The 22,162-nt window shown below is 36.1% G+C and overlaps 3 protein-coding genes across 9 annotated transcripts; 1 reads left to right on the top strand and 2 right to left on the bottom strand.

The window, feature by feature from the left end:
* Positions 1-218: 218 nt before the first annotated feature.
* On the top strand, positions 219-9,963 carry spoplb (speckle type BTB/POZ protein like b). The gene is made up of 13 exons (XM_042766622.1): positions 219-411; positions 1,790-1,905; positions 3,038-3,145; positions 4,062-4,186; positions 4,270-4,391; positions 5,270-5,421; positions 5,517-5,644; positions 5,730-5,907; positions 6,099-6,154; positions 7,160-7,282; positions 7,397-7,539; positions 7,937-7,990; positions 8,941-9,963. Exons 4-13 carry the CDS (start codon positions 4,109-4,111, stop codon positions 9,083-9,085), a joined length of 1,179 nt encoding a protein of 392 aa, XP_042622556.1. The 5' UTR covers positions 219-411; positions 1,790-1,905; positions 3,038-3,145; positions 4,062-4,108; the 3' UTR covers positions 9,086-9,963.
* Positions 9,964-10,731: 768 nt separating this feature from the next.
* On the bottom strand, positions 10,732-15,436 carry LOC109098596 (neurexophilin-2-like). Of its 3 annotated transcripts, none has more exons than XM_042766629.1 (3): positions 14,644-15,436; positions 13,931-14,052; positions 10,732-12,112 (listed from the first exon to the last, which is right to left on the bottom strand). In XM_042766629.1, the coding sequence occupies exons 2-3, from the start codon at positions 13,979-13,981 to the stop codon at positions 11,366-11,368; spliced, it is 798 nt and encodes a 265-aa protein (XP_042622563.1). In that variant the 5' UTR covers positions 13,982-14,052; positions 14,644-15,436; the 3' UTR covers positions 10,732-11,365. The 3 variants fall into 3 exon arrangements, with proteins under 3 accessions (XP_042622563.1, XP_042622562.1, XP_042622564.1); XM_042766628.1 differs by having other exon boundaries at positions 13,931-14,067; XM_042766630.1 differs by having other exon boundaries at positions 13,931-14,075.
* Positions 15,437-15,583: 147 nt separating this feature from the next.
* On the bottom strand, positions 15,584-20,020 carry LOC109098576. Of its 5 annotated transcripts, none has more exons than XM_042766627.1 (6): positions 19,901-19,969; positions 19,360-19,420; positions 18,641-19,235; positions 18,495-18,573; positions 17,685-17,798; positions 15,584-16,537 (listed from the first exon to the last, which is right to left on the bottom strand). In XM_042766627.1, the coding sequence occupies exons 3-6, from the start codon at positions 19,188-19,190 to the stop codon at positions 15,859-15,861; spliced, it is 1,422 nt and encodes a 473-aa protein (XP_042622561.1). In that variant the 5' UTR covers positions 19,191-19,235; positions 19,360-19,420; positions 19,901-19,969; the 3' UTR covers positions 15,584-15,858. The 5 variants fall into 5 exon arrangements, with proteins under 5 accessions (XP_042622561.1, XP_042622558.1, XP_018967716.1 ...); XM_042766624.1 differs by having other exon boundaries at positions 19,786-19,966; XM_019112171.2 differs by having other exon boundaries at positions 18,686-19,235; positions 19,786-19,964.
* Between the last annotated feature and the right edge of the window lie 2,142 nt (positions 20,021-22,162).

The following is a 22,162-nucleotide window of genomic DNA, read 5'->3' on the forward strand; positions in this document are numbered from 1 at the left end:
CACTACAAGTGGCTATGCAGTTTAGACTAACTTTGCAATGCATCATAAAATATACTAGACGCATGTCTTGTCGAAGTCCTGAAAGCTGACATAATTAAAATAACCACGATAATTACTCCATCAGTAGTGGTAAATCGCATTTCTAGCCATTAGAATTTAGCGTAGGCTGCTAACTAACTGCGCTTGTTATTAGAACAGATGGTTTGAGAGGAAGTTCTGTGCGCATGCGCAGTGCGCCTGCATAGAGCTGGAGCGCAGACAGCGCTATGAGAGACAAGAGACAGAAAAACACCCCTTATCTGTAGAGAAAGGCTCAAAAGTTCACTAGTTTCGCACAAAATTCCTTCTACGACTCACTCAGGTCACATATCGTACCGTGTTTCTATGTCTGTGATGCGGAGTGTCTGAGAGGTTTGTAAAATTATTTTTATCTTGTATTTTAACCACCGCTCTGGGCACTGACACAAAGACAGATTCTTACTCGATCTACACCATTATGTGCTGCTTTCGGACAAACAGATCAGATAGGTGCGGGGTTTGGCAGAAGGATCTTTCTTTGTTTCGGGCGTAAATCAACATAGTTGACTCGGCTTTGTTATGGATCTGTCTCTTGTTTGGGCCGTGCATGAAATTTAGGCCAAACGAGACGAGCCTTGGTTGGCTAACTTGGTTTCTTTGACTCTTTTTCTTTTCGTTCTCGATGTTCGGCGCTCATATGTAACGTTATGTGCAAACTTGTTCAAACGCGGTTATCGATTCATAACAGAAACTTGGGGCGGATGGGGCTGGTTTCGTAGCGCATTACAGCGATGTCCGATTCGCGAACGAATGGTTCTTTTGTGTCGGATCTTATTAGTGAATCGATTGATCCGTCTCCAAAAAAGAACCGGTATGAACGATTTGTTCGCGACTACGGAATCGTTTCGAGCAGTTCTGAAGAACTCACTCGTAATTAGCATATTGATTATCGAGAACCGATTCTTTCAGAGTCGATTGACAGCTCAACGAGTCATTAATTCGAGAACGCCTCTTTCTAATATGAATTATTATTTTATGTGAAATATTAAAATAAAGTTTATCTTATACAAAGCTCCTAAATTGAAATAGGAAAAGGGGGAAAAGAGAATTTTTCGCTGAAGATGGAGAGAACATCTGAGATGTTTTGAGGCTGTTCCAGTGGTGATATATGCTGATAATTGATTGATATTTTTGAATTTATTTTAGATAATTTGCTTTGGCCAATATACTTGTCCACTTGAAACAGGGGTTCTTTCTTTTTGTTTGAAGTCATTTCATTCCAGATTCTACCAACAGCCTTGTTAGTGGATAAAATAATAATAATAATAGTAAAACAATTTCTTTCATCCAATTTTTAGTGACCTATGAGTAATCTGTTCCTGATGATGGTTTTTGACCATGGGTTACTGCAGTGTTTTTGACAAGGTCTTTTCATAAAGTTATAAGTATTTTGTGTCTGTTTTAGATTTGATGGTCTCCTTAACTGTTCTACAACTGGCTTGTCCATTTCTGTGCTCTGCATCAATTCACATCATAATGTCCTTTGCACTTTTTGCTGTGTTCTTTACATTCTCGGATGACAGGACGTTCCCAAACACGACTTGTTTTTTCAATTAGTTCTAGATCATCTTGTTCACCCGACTTGACATTTGGATGCCCATATCAGTAATATGATGTCTGTAGTCAGAAGTGTGGGCTGCAAAGCGGTTGGGACAGAACCTGATGCTGTGCCAGTGTAGGTGTGGTGTTAAAATGCTGTTATTCCTGCCAGGGTTCATTGAGTCTCTACTGAGAGTGGCATCCCACAGAACTGCCCTCGTCTGCCAAACTCTCCACTCTAAAAGGCTTGCAAAACTCCCACAAGAGAGATTCAGCATTCTTACTGAGGTGAGTGTGCGCGCTTTTTTTCATGAGGTCAGTCCTGGTGTGTAGACGAGTTAAATGAAGACTTGATTGTAGAGAATGGTGAATAATGACTTGTCATGTACATCCGGCACATTGATATGTTTTATCCAATACAAGTTATGCTTAGTTGACCGCATTTGTAGCACAAATAATTAATAAAGCATACAATGACAGTAAATGGGAGCCAATGAATAAACATTAAAATATATAATGTTTATAGTCTCAAGATATACTAGTACATAATAGTGATAGAACTGCTCACTGCTTTTGTCTGGGTAAAGTTAAATCCATTTGTGTGTGTGTGTGTGTTATCATGATGACGCAAGGCGTGAGTGAGTGACGAGTGATGTGACATACAGCCAAGTATGATGACACATACTCAGAATTCGCGCTCTGCATTTAACCCATCCAAAGTGCACACACACACAGCAGTGAACACACACCCGGAGCAGTGGGCAGCCATTTATGCTGCGGTGCCCGGGGAGCAGTTTGGGGTTCGATGCCTTGCTCGAGGACACCTCAGTCGTGGTATTGCTGGCCCGAGACTCGAACCCACAACCTTAGGGTTAGGAGTCAAACTCTCTAACCACTAGGCCACGACTGCACAATCGGTCACAAGCTGCATACGTTCACAATATCCGTTGTCGAAAAACAGCCAGAAATCATCCAAATGAAATCAGTTTGCTTTGTCTTTACCGACACCTGTTCATGTAATGGCAGCATTCATTTCACAGATATTATTTAGGTAACTAATAAAGCAGCTCATTCAAAGAGAAAATTAGTTTTCTACCTATATGTAAATTCACAGCTCAAACAATAATTAATTTTTTTGTTTTTAATGGAGGAATTAGTGTTTTAACAAAAATATGAGTTTAACATATTGCTTGCATTCCTTTATCAAGTGATTTTTGCAAACTAATGGACAAGTTGAAATTGTGTTCTGTGATAATCAACATTATGCAACAAGTGCTGTGGATTGATTATGTACTAAACATTCTGGAAGTACTATACGTTATTGTGTTTTTGTATGCCAAGTTAAGTTAAATGCTGAAGAGTTATGCTGATGTTCATGGCATGGATGCATGTTTGGTTAATTCTGCGTCTGTGTGTTTAGGATGGCTTGTTTGGAGCCTGAGGTCAGTATGCACTGTTAGTCATTGTTTCCAGTCACTCTGGCCCAGGGATGACATGGAAACACAACCTGCTGGTCTCTGAACACAAGGTATTATTTGACTTTATACATTCCCTGTGACCTCTTGTATTACTCACTTTGTGCTATTACTGTTGGTCATCTGTTTCTATTACTGTGGCATCTACAGTACCAGTCAAAAGTTTAGGGTAAGAAGAATTTTTTTTGTTGTTGATAGTTGAACGAAATTCTTTCTTTCGGTGAAAGTGACAGGAATTTTTTTTTTTTACTTTCTATGCATTAAATAATCACAAAAAAACATCACCGTTTCCACAGAAATATCAAGCAGCAGAACTTTTTTTTTTTTTCAACATTGATAAGAATAAGACATGTTTTTTTTTGAGCAGCAAATCATCATATTAGAATGTTTTCTGAAGGATCATGTGACACTGAAGACTGGAGTAATGATGCTGAAAATTACATTTTAAATGTAATACAATAGAAAGGTTTTTACTGTACTTCTGGTCAAATAAATGCAGCCTCGATTAGCATAAGAGACTTTCTTTCAAAATATATGTACATAAAAAAAACTCTTTTGTACAGTAGTGTAACTTTTGAAATGTAACATGACGTGTGATTTGATCCCTTAAATTTGTGCTTTTCTAAGTGGCCAGATTATATCAAAACACGCTAGCAACCACCTAGATAGTCTTTTTTGACAAAGCATCCGATAAATGAATAAATGTTAATGTGGTGGTTTTTCCTTTTTCAGAAAATGCAAAAATCTAGTTTCTTAGTAGAACATTGGCTGCATCTTTAATCGAATGCATTTGCTGTTAGCAACCATTATTTATAAACTTTGACCTAATAGTGTACCTCAGTTGTGGTTATTTATAGACGTTTGAGAGAGAGAGCTGCCTTGTGATTGTAACCGGTTCTCGTATTGGGAAATCATATTGACTCACTGACCTGTTTTGACTACACAGTTTTGTCTTGGTTTTGTGTGTAGGCCGAGCAGTGAGCTAAATCAGGGACGTCGGAGGGTGAAAGCAGGCCATGTCGCGGGTTCCCACACCCCCTCCCCCAGGGGAAATGACATCCGGACCTGTGGCAGAAAGCTGGTGTTATACACAGGTGAGAGAGGGACTAGGCGAATGGAAAATTCATCGTTCTGAGTTGAGAACACCAGTCGTAAATATCCCTGTTTTTTTTAACAGGTGAAAGTCGTGAAGTTTTCTTACATGTGGACGATTAACAACTTCAGCTTCTGTCGGGAGGAGATGGGAGAAGTCGTGAGGAGCTCGACGTTCTCCTCAGGGCCCAACGACAAGATGAAATGGTGTGTTTCACTGTGTTCAGAGTGTTGTCGAAAGCTCTCAAGTGGCCTCTTAATTCTTCTCTCTAATGCCTTGCCATCCTCCTCAACCAAGCATACTCGCACAAATACAGGCTTGACCTTTCCAAATATCATTGTTTGTGAAACAACAGTGGCCCATTTTGATTTAGGTTGGGATTACACTGAGCCGCCTGGGACAAATTTTGAGTATTGCAAAAGATTTATTTTGTCACTGACAGCCGATTAATTGCTTTTATCGATGAATCTTTGTCTCTGAAGATCTCTAGATATTTCGATCTCAGTCCTGAAGTGTGACTGCTCCTACGATGGCCTATAAATAATACACTGCCGAAAAAAAGTTTAGAATAATTTTTTTTTTTTTAAATGTTTTTCAAAGTTTATTTGATTAAAAGTTTTCACAAAACTATTAAACAACAAAAACAGTTTTCAAGATTGATAATAGTAAGAACCTTTATTAATAATTGAGTATGGATGATAATTGATCAGAAAATCAGCATATTAAAATAATTTCTGTGACACTGGAGACTGAAAATTCAGCTATGCCATCACAGGAATAAATTGCATTTTAAAACTTATTAAAATAGAAAACAGTTATTTTAAATTGTGATGATGTTCTGCAATATTACTGTTTTACTGTATTTTTAATCAAATGAATGCAGCCTTGATGAGCACTAGAGGCTTCCTCCAAAATTATTTCAAACATTTGACCTCTAGTATATATTTAAATTAGCATTTTATTTTATATGGACACATATAGTGTTTTCCAAATTATTAAAAGTTATTTATAAATTATTACAGTTATTTCAGATTTACAAAAATTTTGTAACACTCTTCTGTTTTTGTTTTGTTTTTTTCTGCAGGTGTTTGCGAGTGAACCCAAAGGGACTGGACGATGAGAGTAAAGATTATCTCTCTCTGTACTTATTGCTTGTCAGTTGCCCAAAAAGTGAAGTGAGAGCAAAGTTCAAGTTTTCTTTACTGAACGCCAAAAGAGAAGAAACTAAAGCCATGGGTAAGAGTTTTCCAGACACTCACAGGATTGAGTTTGGTACTGTGGAATAACTGTTCATTCATAATTGTGCTTCGTTTGTTCTGCGCACATTTCAGAAAGCCAAAGAGCCTACCGCTTCGTCCAGGGTAAAGACTGGGGCTTCAAGAAGTTCATCAGGAGAGATTTCTTGCTGGACGAAGCTAACGGACTTCTTCCTGATGACAAGCTCACTCTGTTCTGCGAGGTACGGTAGCATGTCACGTTTCAAGTACACTAAATATTTTGATTTAGTAATGTCCTTGCTTCAAACCAGTGACTCATTTGTTTAGGTAAGTGTGGTCCAGGACTCTGTAAACATCTCTGGCCAGTCGAACACAAACATGCTGAAGGTTCCGGAGTGTCAGCTTTCTGATGACCTGGGTAACCTGTGGGAAGGCTCCAGGTTCACAGACTGCAGCTTGTTCGTGGGAGGGCAAGAGTTCAAAGCGCACAAATCCATACTGGCAGGTGAGCTTAGTCATCCCAACACGGCACTGACAGACGTTTGGAGTAGACCCAGGTTTGGCTCGCTAAAGTGGCAAGCTGCACAGACAATAGAGAATGTTCAGCGAAATGATAATGAGGCACATGCTGAATTTGGCAGTACTTAACACACAGATGATTCACTTGAAACTGATGATTCGTGTTTCCTTTGACAGCGAGGTCGCCAGTATTCAATGCCATGTTTGAACACAAAATGGAGGAGAGTAAAAAAGTAAGTGATAAGATGAACACAAACAGTCAGGAATGGACTAATAGTAGTTAAATAAAAGTAATATTATATATAATATTTAATAGAATGTTCAACTGTTATTGTTATTATTTTAAACTAATTATTATTTTTAATATAATTTAAATAAAACTTTAAAAAAAATATGAGATATATATAACAGATATATATATATATATATATATATATATATATATATATATATATATATATATTATAAAATGAAAATACTCTCTTAATGTATAAAATGCTAGTTAAAAAAATTATGTGTGTGTACAAACGTGTAAATATGTAGTGTGTATATAAATATGTGTCTGTGTATAAATATACTGTGTGTATGTGTGTGTGTGTGTGTATATATATATATATATATATATATATATATATATATAATATATGGGTCATTTTTTTTTTTAATTGAGATTTATACATAATATGAAAGCTGAATAAATAAACTTTTCATTGATGTGTGGTTTGTTAGGATAGCACAATATTTGGTCGAGATACAACTATTTAAATATCTGGAATCTGAGGGTGCAAAAAAATCTAAATATTGGGAAAACTGCCTTTAAAGTCGTCCAAATGAAGTTCTTAGTAATGCATATTACTAATCAAAAATTAAGTTTTGATATATTTATAGTAGGAAATATACAAAATATCTTCATGGAACATGATCTTTACTTAATATCCTAATGATTTTTGGCATAAATGAAAAATCTATAATTTTGACCCATACAATGTTTTTTTGGCTATAGCTACAAATATACCCCAGCGACTTAAGACTGGTTTTGTGCTCCAGGGTCACATATGAGAATCATCATTTTACACACACTGTTATTACATACTATTATTAGTTTATTTTGAACTAAAATTTTATAAAACTTACCATGTTTAAGCAGTAATGAATATATTTTTTAAAAATATTTTATTCAGTTAAATTTTAAATCAGGTTTTCAATTCATAAGATTTTTTTTTTCAACCCCATTGCAGAACCGTGTGGACATCAGCGATGTGGAACCGGATGTATTTAGGGAAATGATGGTATTTATTTACACTGGTAAAGCTCCTAACCTGGAGAAAATGGCCGACAACCTGTTAGCTGCTGCAGACAAGGTAACACACTCTTTCTCTGAAGGAAGAGCGCTTTTGTTTCGTGTTTGTGCTGCTGTTGTGTGTGAACACTTCCTGTGATTGACCTGCAGTCTGTTCTCTTCTCTTTCTTTTTAGTATGCTCTGGAAAGATTAAAGGTTTTATGTGAGGAGGCTCTCTGTAACAGTTTATCTGTAGAGAATGTGGCTGACATCCTCATTCTGGCTGACCTGCACAGCGCAGAGCAGCTTAAAGCACAAGCCATAGACTTCATTAATAGGCAAGAACACACACTCAAAAAAAACAAAACAAATCCTTGGTATACTTTACAGTTCTTTGTTTTCTGAACACTTAAACATAATTGTATTTACATTGTAAATATTTGCAAATTGATAATGACTCACAGGTTTAATTGGGCTGTTTTGAAAGGATGCCTGATAGAGCAGAAATATAATATCTATATTATAAAAATAATCTGAATAAATATTATATTGAGTTTGAAGGTAAAATCATGTGAATTTTTTCTGTGGTCACTTTGCATAGATGACTGGTTAAAAGCAAAGCAGACAATTATATTAAATGGAATTATTTGGCTGCTAAATCTCTAATGGTGACAGCGATGGCTGCAGTGCATTCTGGGAGCTCTGTGTGAATTCTGCTCTGGTCTCTTTCCTCAGATGCAGTGTTCTCAGACAGCTGGGCTGTAAAGATGGGAAGAACTGGAATAGCAAGTATGTGTGCCAACATGCTACCATCTCCCAGAGTCCTCTGCAAATAAAAAGCACTAAACACATCTGTATTTAGCAGGAAACTCCTGTTTGCATAGTAATTATGTGACTTAAGATATCCTTAAAACAAAATGATTCATGGCACTGCTTGTAGAGAGATTTTTTTTTCTTGAATTCTTTTCCATCAAAACCTAAGATCTTGTTGTATGATCACGTTTTAAAGGAATGTTCTGGGCTCGATGCACTCTAAGCACTGTCGACAGTAAAGTAACTGTGCAAACTTTTTTTACTATGGTAAAATCACTTAAAAGCTACAGATTTTTTCATTAAAAAAAAATAAATAAAAAATATATGTATTAGTGGTGTCAAATGATTAATTGCATCCAAAATAAAAGTTTTTGTTTACATAATATATGTGTATACTGTGTATATTTATTATGTATATATAAATACAAACATATACATGCATATATTTAAGAAAAATGTTGTTTATATATTAAATATATTTATATATATAAGAAAATGGATATATAAATGTATAAACATAAATATTTTCAAAATATATACTGTATGTGTGTGCATTTGTATATAAATAATAAATATACATACATATATAACTTAAATAAAAACTTTTATTTTGGATGCGATTAATCATTCGACAGCACTAATTTATATATATAGATATATAGATGTTTATAGAAATTCTTTTTTATATTAGATTTTATTTATATTCTCTGGATCAGTTTGCACCATTACTTTATTGTACATGTCAAATTTATTTTTACAAAGCACATTCCACAGATACTGTGGATAAAGCTTAAATTTTTTGAACCCAGAACATTCATTTAATTAGCATGATTTCACAGAAATAATAAAAATCCTAGATTATTTTTTACTAACATTATCATCGTTAGACGAATGTAAACTTAAAGCTTGTATTTGCTCATTCACAGCCATGCTGCAGACATAATGGAGACCGCAGGTTGGAAAGCGATGATTCAGTCCCATCCTCATTTAGTGGCCGAGGCTTTCCGGGCTCTTGCTTCAGCCCAGTGCACCCCTTTCGGTCTGCCTAGGAAACGGCTAAAACAGTCTTGACCTTTGCCCTCACAGACTGCTTAGAACAAAACGCATGAGGAGGCAACTACTCCACCGAGCCCTACTTCCCCCTCCCTCTTCACTCGCCCGTCGCCCTTACCAGAGACTGGATAGAGGAGCTAGTTCAAACCACAGTGCTCAAGAAGAAATGGACTTCGCCATGCTGTTTACTCTGGACGTCATTTGAAAAATGGCCTTAAAGGATCTGCCCCTTCGCACCTTTGTGTCTCTACGTGTAGCTACGTGCCTGCTGCGACTGATCCCAGACCTGTCTGGATTGCACTAGCTCCCACATAATGCAGTAGTTTTAACATGGTGGTGTTTAGGACCTTATATGTTACATGTTCTTGAGGGGGAGGGTTGCATTAGCCCTTCTTGTGAACTTGTGGTCTGACGTTTCAAAAAAACCAAGTATACACTCACTAAATGCATACCCACGCACATGCATCGAGTGCAAAGATCGTCACCTCTGACACTTTTAAAGTGATGTTGCCTATATTGCTGGCAGAATGTTGCATTGTACGTTTAGCATCATTAAAACTGGCGTAAGTATTAACTGAGGTCGTGCTGTAGAATACTTGGTGAAATGTGATGCAGTTCACATGAGTATTACACGAAAACGGCTCAAGACGTCGATATTTTGCACCAACTTAAACTAATGGTAAATATGAAGATTTGTTTACCGTGTTGTTTACAGAACTTGTTTTGCCCTTATTCGCACAGAGTTAGTTCAGACTTTAGTTGAAGTTATTTTCAATGGTTTAACGTACTCCATGGATCAGGAGAGTTCTTTGTGTTCGTTCGGAAAAAAAAATGTATTGTGGTTCAAAAGAACTTTGATTTATTGCTTTGGAAATAAAATGAAAAAATAAAAAAAGTCCTTGCCTTATTGTGATTTTTTTTTTTTCTTTTTTTTCTTTATTCAAAATTGTTTTCTCCTTTCTTCAAGACTTAGTTTTTGGCTGATGTTAGCAAACCCACAAAAAGTTGGCAGGTGATCAGATTTAAGAAAAAAAGCAGTCCCAGTTGTAATAGTTTTAGCTTGAAATGTTTTTGATGGTTTTTGAATGATTTTTTGAATCTCCAACGGACACTATTATTACTACTATTATTATGTTGCAAACACTCCATATTCTTTTTGGTCTGTGGCTTCCAAAATCATTTAAATGAACTGTTATAAAACTTCTCTTCTTTTTTAGTCTTCAAACATCTGGAGACGACTTAAGCTGAGATCAAAGCCAGCGTGCTGCAAATCCTCAAACGCCCTGTTCATCAAGCCATGAGATTACACAGACTCTCACAGACATTATGTGTACATTTTTCAGATCAGAGTTTGTGCATATGAGCAGACCTTTGTGAATGAAACCTTTTTTTTCTGCTGATGTGAAACAGTGTCATCCTCTTGTTTTCATATGGCTGAATTTACAGAGGTTAAATTGCTGAAATGTCTGTCCTCCGGTAGTCAGAGGGATATTGAGGCTTTTAAGAAGATTTGGTAACAAATGTGGTACAGGCTTGACCTAAGCTTTGTCTAACTTCAAAATTGTTCTTTGTTTGCAGCATCTGTGCTTTAGGATTTCTAAAGTTGTACACCAAAAATCTGTCAAAGAAAAAAAAAAAAATACACAAGGGAGCATTCTGGAAACTAAAATCTAGTCTTTTCTTTAATAACAGAGACAAAAGAATGGAGGAGCACATTATGGCTTCAACATCAATCTTAGTTATAGCAATGTTTCAGTGAACACAAAAATATGTTGGCATGAAAAGGAGGGCGTCACAAATGGCTGCAATACAAGTTTTTTTTTTTTTTTTTTGTTCTTGAATCACAGCTTACATTTGATTTGGATATTTTAAAACATCACACTGATGACATCACAAGATTCACTGAGAAAGGGTCAGGGGGTCACTGTTAGAAACCATAGATGTGTTGATCATGTCCAAGCTAAGTGTGAACTGCATACTGTAAATCGTAAATCAGCCTGGGTTAAGCATGGGTTCATCCAAAAATTCAAATTCTGTCATTTATTCTCCCTCATGTTGACTGACTTTCTTCTGTGGAAAATGATAACAGAAATAACATGTCTTTTTTGGGTGAACTATTCCTGTCCTCGACAGCCCTAGAAGGACAAGTAAGATAGAATCAAAACAGTGGTTCCTCAGTCTGGCCTTGCTTCCATTTATGTGGTTCTTTGTGGAACAGAACAAGGAAACTACAGGCTAGAGAGGCTGTAACAATGTGACGACACCTCAGTTACCTCAACACATCCAGTCTAGGCTGTGCTATCCCACAGAGGTATAGGGAGTGTCACTGTGGTAGTTGTAGTCTGGGCAGACCTTCTGTACGAGCTTGTAGTCTGCACTGAAGAAGTCAATGTAGATGCAGATGACCTTGAAGGGCTTGGAGCAAAGCCAAGACACATGGCTTTGGGTCTGTTCCTGGAAACATACCCTGTTCGGGAAGTCACTGCAAACGGACGTCCTCTTGCTGCGGTCCGTCTTCTCATATTCCACTCGACAATTGAAGGCCTTATTGTCTTTAGGTACATCTATGGTTTCCTGTTGAGTGATCTCAAAATCGACAGCCTTGGAGGGTGGGACCAGGCTGACGGACACGTTGCCCAAGCCGGTGGAATTGTGGCGGAAATAGACACTAAAGGTTCCGTTGCCATGGTCAACAATTTTCCCAGTAATGAGAAGGTTTAGCTTGACCGTTTTGATGTTCGAATGGAAGTCGCCCCAGCCAAACATCTTCTTAAACTTGCCAGTTTTCACATAGGGACGACGTTTGGCCCTCGAGAGGGTTCCTTCGGTATCAGTGTGGTTGGATAACCAAGCCCACAGATCCAGTGCCCCAAGGTCCTGAGCAGTTTCACGGCTCTGGCTGTTAGATTGGGACATGTGGGAGAAAAGCCGCAGGGATTTGAGAATGCCTGAATGAGAGCCGTAAGGAGAGACGCTTTCCTCCTTATCACTCTCTCCCAAACCCAGAGGAGACACAGCTGCTCTGAGCTCTGCTCCACATGTCACCCAAAAACAAAACCAAAGGGAATTGTTAACCAAAGAGCTTGTAGATGCTAATGTATCTCAAGAAAAATAAAACTCCAATCAAGTCCAGTGGACAAAAATAAAGTAACCATTAAAAGCCATTCAAAAACCACTCTGCTTCCATTTTCCTGCAGGACTTTATTGATTCACCACATACTATAAACTGATGTGCATGTCCACATTAACACCTTAAATGTAAAATTATAAATGAATAATCTACTACAGTACAACATGACTGAAATCACGGCTAGCATGTAGAATAAATCAAAGGAGATGCAAGACTACATAAATAATCAAAACATAAAGAGGGGATGGAAAACTGAAAGCTGCATGAGATAGCCGTTTTAAATGATGCAAACAGGATGTAACATCTCACTGCAATGCAATTTTACTACTGACTCAATAAACACTATCTACCTCAAGCCTAAAACAGTGACAACCACAGTCACAAACCCAGCAAAACTGGCTCCTAGTGACACCCATGACTCCTGCTATCATTTAGTATTAAGTTTCATTTTAATACTACAGCCAATCAATGTGACAACTTTGTTTTGCACTGCAGTCGTGGTGAAATATGAATGAACAGAAAACAGCACAGGAAAGACCAAAGGAGGAAGATCAGGGAGGAGCTGCCCTACTCTCATTCTCTATCTTTCAACAAAGCTCAAAAGCCTCTCACATATACTTTCAAAGGCATAATTTGATAGAATGAAAGAATGTACAGTATATGTCCCAAAAGGCTGTTTAGTCCCCATCTCTATCTTCGGCTTTCTCCATAATTTCTCTCTCATTTCAAATAAAAAACCAAAGGGGGTAGAAATTTAGGAAACATATATAATTTGTGCTGTAAACTAAAATCCAAATCTACTGTGTTAATGTTGATTTAGTGCAAACTCAAAATCCACAGAACAAAGAACTACTGACATCCTCTGCAGGTAAAGAGAGACAAGAGATGCCAAATGTGTAAAATTAAAATGTTACCAGAAATCCCAAAAGAATTAAGTGCAAAAACTTTTGGTCAATCATAATAAATCTGTGGAAAGAATTATACTGAAGACATAATTACTTAAAAATAAATGATAATGATGAACATTTTTATTTATTTATTTTCGAAATTATGAGATTAGGTACTTAATCTGAAGTAAATACATTTTTTTACAGTTCAAGGATGGCAATAAATTGAGGGGGAAGAGAACTAATAATAAAAATCTGATTTAGTGATGGCAGTGAAGGTTGTCATTTCGTCTTAAACTGGTTTCTGGGATAAAGTCTTAAATTAAACTTTGCATTGGGTTTGTGAAGTCAGTTCATATGTATTAAAATTAATCTTTAGAAATAAAAACACAATCACACACACATTTTGTTCTCCTGAGAAATAAGCAAAACTGATGGATTAAGGGCTATGCGGAAACTGGATTATTCAGAGATTTACAGTGGAAATGAGAAAAAGCCATGGCATATTCTAAAGGCATATTTAGGTTATAAAAACAAATGTGTCTCTTTACAATTAACAAATAATATAATAATAACAACATATTAATGTATTATTTAAAAAAGTTGAATATTATTTGTTTTTGAATTCATACCTACCTGTTTAGCAAATACTACACTACGTCCAAAAAATAGCACGAGAGTGAAGACAACTGGTATATTGAGATCAAAAATAATAATACAGTGACTTTTTCCATCTTTCACAAGTAATACACCCTGGGAGAAGAAAAGGTTCATTACCTTTGTCAAACCAAATACCGCAGTAGTCACATATGTTTTTTTTTTAAATAATTTAAATAAAACTCATACCATGTGCAAGCAGATCATAAGCAGGGCAGAATAACACTGGCACATCTTCATGTGTTTTTTGAGTCCAGATCTGGTTTAGTAAAGATCAGGTCCACCCGTGGCAAGGTCGTGTGTCAGTATTGCTAAAAGCACAAAACCTATCATGCTCAAGATATGAGGAAATATAGGAAATTAGTGTTAACAAACAAACAACAAATAACAAGAAATGGTCAAAAGTTATGTTATTTCATTTAACGGTATGTTGCCAACAAGCTAAAATGTATATGAATGTAAACAGAAAGTAAAAAGCTATAAAAATGGTTTTCGGTTTTAATTAAGCTTTTACCATTTTATTAACCTCTTAATGTTTTTGCAGATCCTGCGGTGTGACAAATAAATGTTAAAAATTACAAACACACCATGTAGCCTCTTGAAGTCATGAAATCGTTCAATAAATTTACAGTAATGTTGTTTAAATTAGCTTTAAATGGAGCATAGAATGACACTGCAGGAAACCGCAGAGCTTTCACAGCTTAAAATGTCAAGTTCCCAAATAAGTACTGAGCAATATTAATGAACAAGCAATTATTTTGAGAAGAGGTTTATAGTTTTTTTTTTTGTTATATAAAGTCATATTACATGAAATAAGGGCACCAAACTAAGTAACGCAAAAGCGTTAAAATAAAATAGCAAATTATGTGTAATAATCAGTAATCAGTTGTAGCATAACTCACCCCTTTACTGTAGAGTTGAACCCATACATCTCTGTGCAGTGAGCATAATTATAGTATAGTTATCGGAGTGCACAAAGAGATGATGAAGACAAACATCGCTCCTCGACAGTCCAAACTCAAAGTGACCAGCAATAAAAACTTCTTTGCATTTGATTAAAACAATATAATCTTCTTCTTTACTCAGCGTGGTTCATGTCCAGCTGCATTAAATCCTCTTAGCTCTGCTCATTTGGTTGCATGGCTTTCCTCTGCAACACTCACATAACCTTAACACGATTATGTGTGGATGTGATTGTCCATCTAAAAGAAAATTATAATAATAATAATAATAATAAAACTGCTCTCTAAGCAGTCCCCTTGGTAAAAGTCCGGTTTTGCTGCATCCTTGCCCGCTCGCTCTTCCTAAAGTGATGTTGTGTGATGGATCAGTGCGCTTTTAGGTTGTGACAGTGGAGTCACTGAGCCCAACCCCTCAACATCAGCACCAATAACAGCACACATCACACTTTAAAGCTTTTTATGTATGTAAATCAATTTAAAACCACTGAGTGTTAAAACAGCAGAAGACTTGCCTTGTGGGCAGTTTTTATTTTCGAGTTAAAAAAGTTATTCTGAAGCATTTTGGCTCTTTTATCATCATGAGACCCTGCAAAAATAAAATAAATTTTATGTAAATATAACATTTCCATAGTATTATATTAAGATTTTTTTTATTATTATTATTTATTTGTTATAAATATTGGGATAGTTAATTGGGATAGTCTAAGATCCAGTGAATGTTTCTCAGGGTGGCTTGGTAGCAAAAAGCTATTGAAAATTTAACCCACAAAAAATAAAAATCCACACACGTTTCGCTTACCATCACCTTAAATCAGTTTGATAAAAGTGTGAGAAAATATATTTTTTAAGTCATATATTGTAATATTTAAAAATATAGGAGTGAAGATATGCAAGTTTATTTGGAAACAGCTCCACTCTGTGGTTATTACAGTAACTGCGGTTCAAGCCACTGTGAAGTCAACAGCATACTAAAACAAGACTTATTTACTCATGCAAATGCTAATGTTAGAACACAAACAACTGGAACAATAAATAAACATCAGCAGACTTTTGATGATATCTATTAACAGAATTAGCAAACCTTTACAGTTGTGACGTGTCTCTTCAATTAAACAAAATGACTAAAAGCCCTAATTATAAAACTTCAATAGAGACTCATTTGCAGGATTCCTTAATAATCTGGTTCTGATTCTTCACCAGTGTGGATAACATTGACATGAAGTTGGGCTTCTGTACGGCAGGTTTTGTAACACCAGACGCAGACACTTTCTTCTGGTTCCCTCGTTTAATCTTGGGCTTCACGCTGAACAGATCTGTGGGTGTCCTGAACCCATCCAAATCCTCAGAAATCTCTTCCTGCTGCTCATTCTGGAAACCATTCTGAGCTTCACGAATCTCTCCACGTTTGTGCTTCTGCCGAGGGCTTTTCCTCTGTTCCGCTGTTTCCACAGCAACAGTTTTAGTGGTGTCATCAAACTTCAGCACCCGCCGCGTTCCGTCTATGCCATCAGACACTTCCTGCTTGTTCGATTTACCCCGGACATTAGTCGTCCTCTGTTTGCTAGAGACCTCTGAGTTCTGCTTCAAATCTGCATTTAATCTTGAAATCTTGTCATCTACAAGAAGTTTGTCCTTCTGCTTCACACTAAGGTCGAGTGGATAAAGCTGCTGAGATAATGTGCTGTTCAAGGAAGGCTTCCTTTTCACAGAAGACTGCCAGCCAGCGATGGGCGGCCAGACCACAGATCGTGACCTCTTACGATGCCGTGGTTTGGCTTTGTTAATGGACAGGTTGGTCTGAATGGAGAGCAGATCCTTGCAGCGACGCAAATTTCTAAATATATATGCATATAAAAAAATGATTTTACTAAATATATATGCATAACACTGGAGTATATTTCATCTTTGAATATTACATTTTTAATAACATAAAAACAGTTATTTGTCATTTCTAGTTACATTGCTAACTCTAAATCAAACTGAAATGAGAAACTGTTGGAATGTGCACAGAGACAGTTAAGGTGATGCACTTAATGCAGCTCACTTGATTTTCACAATTTGCCAGTATAATGAGCAGCATCTTCAGTGTCTGATAGAAATAAAAGCTCCAGAGTTTAATCAATCCACCTTGCAAAGGCACTCATGAATATAATAAAAAATTTACTACAGAAATATAAAAATATTTTGTTCTACTTATGTACACTACTTTTCAAAATTCATAGTCAATAATTTATTTTTATTTCTTTTAAGAAAGTGACAGTACAGACATTTAGAATTTCTATTTCAAACGATTCTAAATGCTTTTCTTTTGAAAATTCTATTCATCAAAGAACCCTGTAAAAAATGTCTCACAGCTGCCTTCACGTGTTATCGGAAACTTCCTACGTCTGAAGTTGTAATTACGAGTTTGTCATGTTCAAGTGCTTTGTTGTCAGAAAGAACAGAAATCATGATGGACAGCCTACTCATTCTTGCCTGTTTCTTGGGGAAATCTTATTAAAGCCAAAAGGTATAGATTAGAAGATATTTAGTCAATATCCATCAGATTTTGAATAAAATGTAGCGCCCCAGTCATTGGTAACCATGTAAACATTCACAGCACTATCTAGATATTCAGCTGGATGTCGATTCCTAAATCTCAGTCAAATAAACAGTGTTAAATACATACAATACACATCAAATGATTATTTATATATGCAAATATACATGACTGTAATGGCAGTATAAATCAACCAATATTTAGAGATAAAAAAAAATAAAAATACAAAGCACTGCTGCTGTGTTTCTCTCCTCCGCCACATTTAAATTTCACGGCTCGCCTAACTCGGAAACTCGTATCAAAATGATCCCAGAGTTTCCCAATTGTAAATACGACTAGAGAGGCTGTAAATGTCTATTTTCTGACTAGTAAACTCATATTTATGATAATTCCGATAGCACGTAAATAGCATTAATTCTGATAATGAATGACACTGGCTCACCTCTGCTGAAACACATGAGGTCTGGAGCAGTTTGCTTGAGCTGTGTTGATGACTGAAGAATCAGAGCCTCCTGCTAACAGCTTCCTGATCCGACTCAGGCTTGTCCACAATAATCTGAATAGAACATTCACATAATTCACATCCAAACTAATTAACATACGATTATTAAAGCAGTAATTCACCGCTGGCAAGATTGGCTTGTAATAATACTTGGCTATCTATGCAGTAAAAAGGGGACTTTTTTTTTTTTAAACCCTCATGTTGTGCTTCAGTCATTTTGACCCCGAGAGGATTTTCTTTTTCCTGAAAATGCTAATGTTATCATATTGGACTAAAACTTTTTGTGATTTTTCTTCCCCTTCTTGTTACACTTGTGGTGCTCCCGGTCAAAAATGACTGGCCTACAAAAAATAAAAAATACATTTCTCTATAAAAACTGTTTTTGTTATGCTATATTATTACTTAGATTCAATCTTTTTGTAAACATGTTTATTTTTAATAAGTGCAGGCTTTGTATTTCTTTTTGGAATTGATTGATCACTCATAAAATGAGGTGCATAAGCTCAAATCAATGAGGCACATCGATTTGAGCTTTTTCACCTCAGTTTAAGAATGAACAGCCAAAATTATCCACAAATAATACTTTTTCACTTTTTTTTTCACTTGTGGAGTCTTTAAGATGTTAAACTTCAAAAGCCTGTACTCACTGTTCTGGACAAACCATATCTGGGCTTTCTATAATAAACATATCGCTACAGTAAGTCTTTATAATATCAGTGTGATATCAGTGCAGAACATTCTGTAACATACCCCTTCTCCCGATGGTGGCGTCTCTGAGGGTGCCACTTCTTAAGCAGAACCCACACATCACAAGATAAAGATGCTGGATCTAACATGCAAAGAAAAAAATATATTTTTGGTAACATGATAACAGGTGCTTTATATTACATATTTGCCTCTCAGAGTCTCATTTCTATAAACAGCACATCTGAAATGTTTACTTGTATCTTTGCTTTTCTGTTTTGGGGTCGGCTGTTTTCTCATCTTTGCGAAAAGTCTCTGGCATTCTCTGCATCTTACAGTATAAACATGACAAGAGGGCGAGCTGGGACCCGATTCCACCGTGAGATCGGTACTGGATTCGTCCAAAACAGACTCAAGCTCTCCTCGAGACTCAACCTCAGTCTTGGTCTCAGAGGTGTTAGCCCTCAGCCTGAGTTTCCCTAGAGTGTCCTCAGCGATTGCATCTGGAGCCAGGGAGATCTTCTGAACCGCTCCATGTTGTGGTTCCACATCAGAAAGCTGTCTCTCATAATCTTTTCTCGCTCGACATGATGCACCAGCTCTACTCTTCCTTACTGGCCGCTTCATATCACAAATAACAGACACATTGTCTTTTATATCCTCCACACTAGAGTCAGTGTCACTCAGCACCACAGAGTCCTTCACATGCTCTTGCTGTTGAAGCCTTCTGCTTCTCAGGACTGTCTTGCGCCGCAGTTTCATAGAGACAGATTTGGTAGTAACCTCACTGAGAACCAAGATATTCACCTGTGATGAAGAATTAGAAAAATCAAACAATTATCAAACACCATCATATACAAGTTTACTAAGCAAAAGACCTCTTCTAGGCGATGCTTTTTTTTTTTTTTTGACTTATTAAAGTGATTTCTACCTCACTGTAGCATCCTGTCTCTTGTCTTGGAGGAAAGTCAGTGAGGTAGTAGTAATATGCCCTGAAAACAATAGCCATCAATGACTGAATCGCAGTTTGTTTTATGACTAACTAGTCACCAAAGGTCTGGTTACAAATCCAAATAACATAAATAAAAAGTAGCACATTTGATTCACTGTATAATCATTTTTTCTTAGTGTGCTGTGGTAGAGACGAGGTCTTCAGCTCTCGAGGAACCATTACTTCAAATAAGTAATATTATTATGTGTAATCTGTTAATAAAGCACTTTATCACCTCACAAATAGCATATTTTCCTTTTTTAACCTGAAACATTTGTATTTGTAGGCTACATTACTCTGTTCGTTTTGGTTTACTTGACTGTCTCGTGAAGCACTCTTTGAATAACCATAACACATATTTCTTACTCTCTCTCGGAATGTCGACAGTCTGTTTGTTGTAATACCATGTCCAACATGTCCATCGTTTTAAAAACCGAGTTTGAAGATCAGATCGACGCAAAAAACGCAGTTTTCTGGTTACCTCAGTACAGCTGTGCTGTTCACGCGCGATCACTGTTGAGCCGCCAGAGACTCGCGAGACCTGGCTGCCATCAACCGGAAACTGTAGTTCAGCCAGAGCAGCCATAAGGGGGCGGTGCAGGTTATTTTATTTTACATTATTGTCCTCGAGGAAGCCTAATATCCTACTGACAACCATAAAAGTTTTTTTTTTTATTATTGTTTTTGTCATTACATTGGTTGGAGCATAAGAAACAAATGGAGAAAAACATATAACGTTATATATATAATTTATATTTGATTATATGTCCTTTGCAGATGACACCAGGACTAAGTTATTCTAAACAATAAATAGATATGAAAAGGCATGTATAGGCAAAAACAATGTTATGAATATATATTCATTCATAAATTCACCAGTCAGTTTTAAGGTTTCAGGCTATTTTTAACCAAACTTTGTACAAAGATGATTCTCAACTGTTTTATGAAAGATATAAAAGAATGATTTGATATACTGTTTTACTTTATGCAATACGTGTGTAAAATGTCTACAAATTGGTATTCCCATTCTATACAATGTATCTATACATTGCATCTAATTTCATGTGTTTTTGGGACAAACCTTAATAATAATAAAAAAAAAGAATAAGTGTTATAATGGGAGTAAAAACTTGGCAACACTTTCTTAAAAATATCTCATATTTCATAGGAACATTGATCTATAATTTCTTTCCCTATTGACCCCAAAAAGCCTGATTAACATGCCGTTTGTTCTGGTGTCCTCTACAGAAGACATGTATGAAAATAATGCCGTTTTGTAACAAAAATTCATATTCCAATCTGAAACCCCATAACATTTTTCTGAGATGTTTACTTATGACAAACAATTTGAAAATTATTTTGATTCAAATGATAATTACAAACCATTATATTTCCCTAAGAGTGCTAAATTTGATCATACTGTTAGTATCAGTCATATTCAAAGACCAAGGAGAAGGTGTGTATATGATCAAACCTCCAAACATTTGATATCTCTAAAAAGCCCTGAATGTGTTCTGTACAGGACATCCGGAATAACTGTGGCATGTATGGTCTCAGAGAAATTCATTAAAATATAATGTCCTCTACAGAGGACTAAAGTCTATGCCTGGGTCCCAGGAGGATACAAAATATTCTAAATTTTGAATTCTAACTTCAATTTCTGACTCTGACTCTACCTAGAGCTTTAAAGCTACCACGACTTGGATCAGTCTGCCTTAAAACATAAAGATTCTAGGTTTTAAGTTTGATTAATGATTAATTGGATGATAAGATGTAACAATTAGATTTTATTTGTCTGTGGTCATACAAATGCTTAATGTAGGCTAAAATACAATACCTTCAAAAGTGGTAATTCTTCTTAAACACAGTGAGAAACAACAGGACAAAATGAAAAAATAAAGAACCAGAACTCACACTTGGCATCTCTACTATCAATGTCCATAAAGAAGAAAACGTCAAATGCCCTTTTGCTCTTCAAATGTCATAGATTGAAACCTACAACAAAACTTAAAACATTTTTCTTGACTAAAACAAATTTATTTAGCCAAGCTAAGTTCTCATGATTTTATTATTATTATTATTATTATTAACTGACCCCTATGAAATGAATAAAATCCTATTCTGATTTTAACCTAAAAAAAAAAAAAAAAACACTAAACAATGATTCAAATGCATTATTTGCCAGGTTACCAGTGCAAAATATCACAATCTATAGATCTATATCACAATCATGCTTGGCTTTGCCATGAGTAGAATGATGCATGTTTGCATGCTAAGATCAGACGAAGTCAATACATTTTATACTGTATGTTTCGTTGACTAAAAAGCACCTGCTAAATAACACAATTCAGAGTAATTTTATAATTTAATAACAAGGTATAGGATAAAGTTAAAGGGGTCATCGGATGCCCATTTTCCACAAGACGTGATTCTTTAGGGTTTTTATGAAAAGTCTGTAACATAGTTTGGTTAAAATTTCTCAATGGTAGTGTAAAACAATACCTTTTTTACCCTGTCAAAAACAGCTCTTTTCAGAGCAAGCCGTTTTGTAGCATTTTCCTTTAAATGTTAATGAGCTCTGCTGACCCAGGCCTTCTCTTCCAGCTGCTCTCTGAGGGACTGTTTACTTTAGCAGCATTCATCGTGAAACCTGCTAATTAGTACATTATTTGGAAAGGCAATTTGCAAAAAATCATTAAAAAAACTCACTTTTTCTGTTGGTGAAGCTGGATCACAAATGATT

Source organism: Cyprinus carpio, chromosome A11, assembly GCF_018340385.1.
Source record: "Cyprinus carpio isolate SPL01 chromosome A11, ASM1834038v1, whole genome shotgun sequence".
NCBI classification, from domain to species: Eukaryota; Metazoa; Chordata; class Actinopteri; order Cypriniformes; family Cyprinidae; genus Cyprinus; species Cyprinus carpio.

What these genes read in the sequence shown, in the direction of transcription:
- spoplb (XM_042766622.1), top strand. Translation starts at nt 4,109, where the DNA reads ATGTCGCGGGTTCCCACACCCCCTCCCCCAGGGGAAATGACATCCGGA. An exon ending in AGCTCACTCTGTTCTGCGAG is followed by an intron (nt 5,645 to 5,729) that starts GTACGGTAGCAT and finishes TCATTTGTTTAG; the next exon opens with GTAAGTGTGGTCCAGGACTC. An exon ending in GCACAAATCCATACTGGCAG is followed by an intron (nt 5,908 to 6,098) that starts GTGAGCTTAGTC and finishes TTCCTTTGACAG; the next exon opens with CGAGGTCGCCAGTATTCAAT.
- LOC109098596 (XM_042766629.1), bottom strand. Translation starts at nt 13,981, where the DNA reads ATGAAGATGTGCCAGTGTTATTCTGCCCTGCTTATGATCTGCTTGCAC. An exon ending in TTATGATCTGCTTGCACATG is followed by an intron (nt 12,113 to 13,930) that starts GTATGAGTTTTA and finishes TTTTGTTTTTGG; the next exon opens with GTGACATGTGGAGCAGAGCT.
- LOC109098576 (XM_042766624.1), bottom strand. Translation starts at nt 19,841, where the DNA reads ATGGACATGTTGGACATGGTATTACAACAAACAGACTGTCGACATTCC. An exon ending in TGTCGACATTCCGAGAGAGA is followed by an intron (nt 19,421 to 19,785) that starts GTAAGAAATATG and finishes TATTGTTTTCAG; the next exon opens with GGCATATTACTACTACCTCA. An exon ending in CCTCATGTGTTTCAGCAGAG is followed by an intron (nt 16,538 to 17,684) that starts GTGAGCCAGTGT and finishes ATATATATTTAG; the next exon opens with AAATTTGCGTCGCTGCAAGG.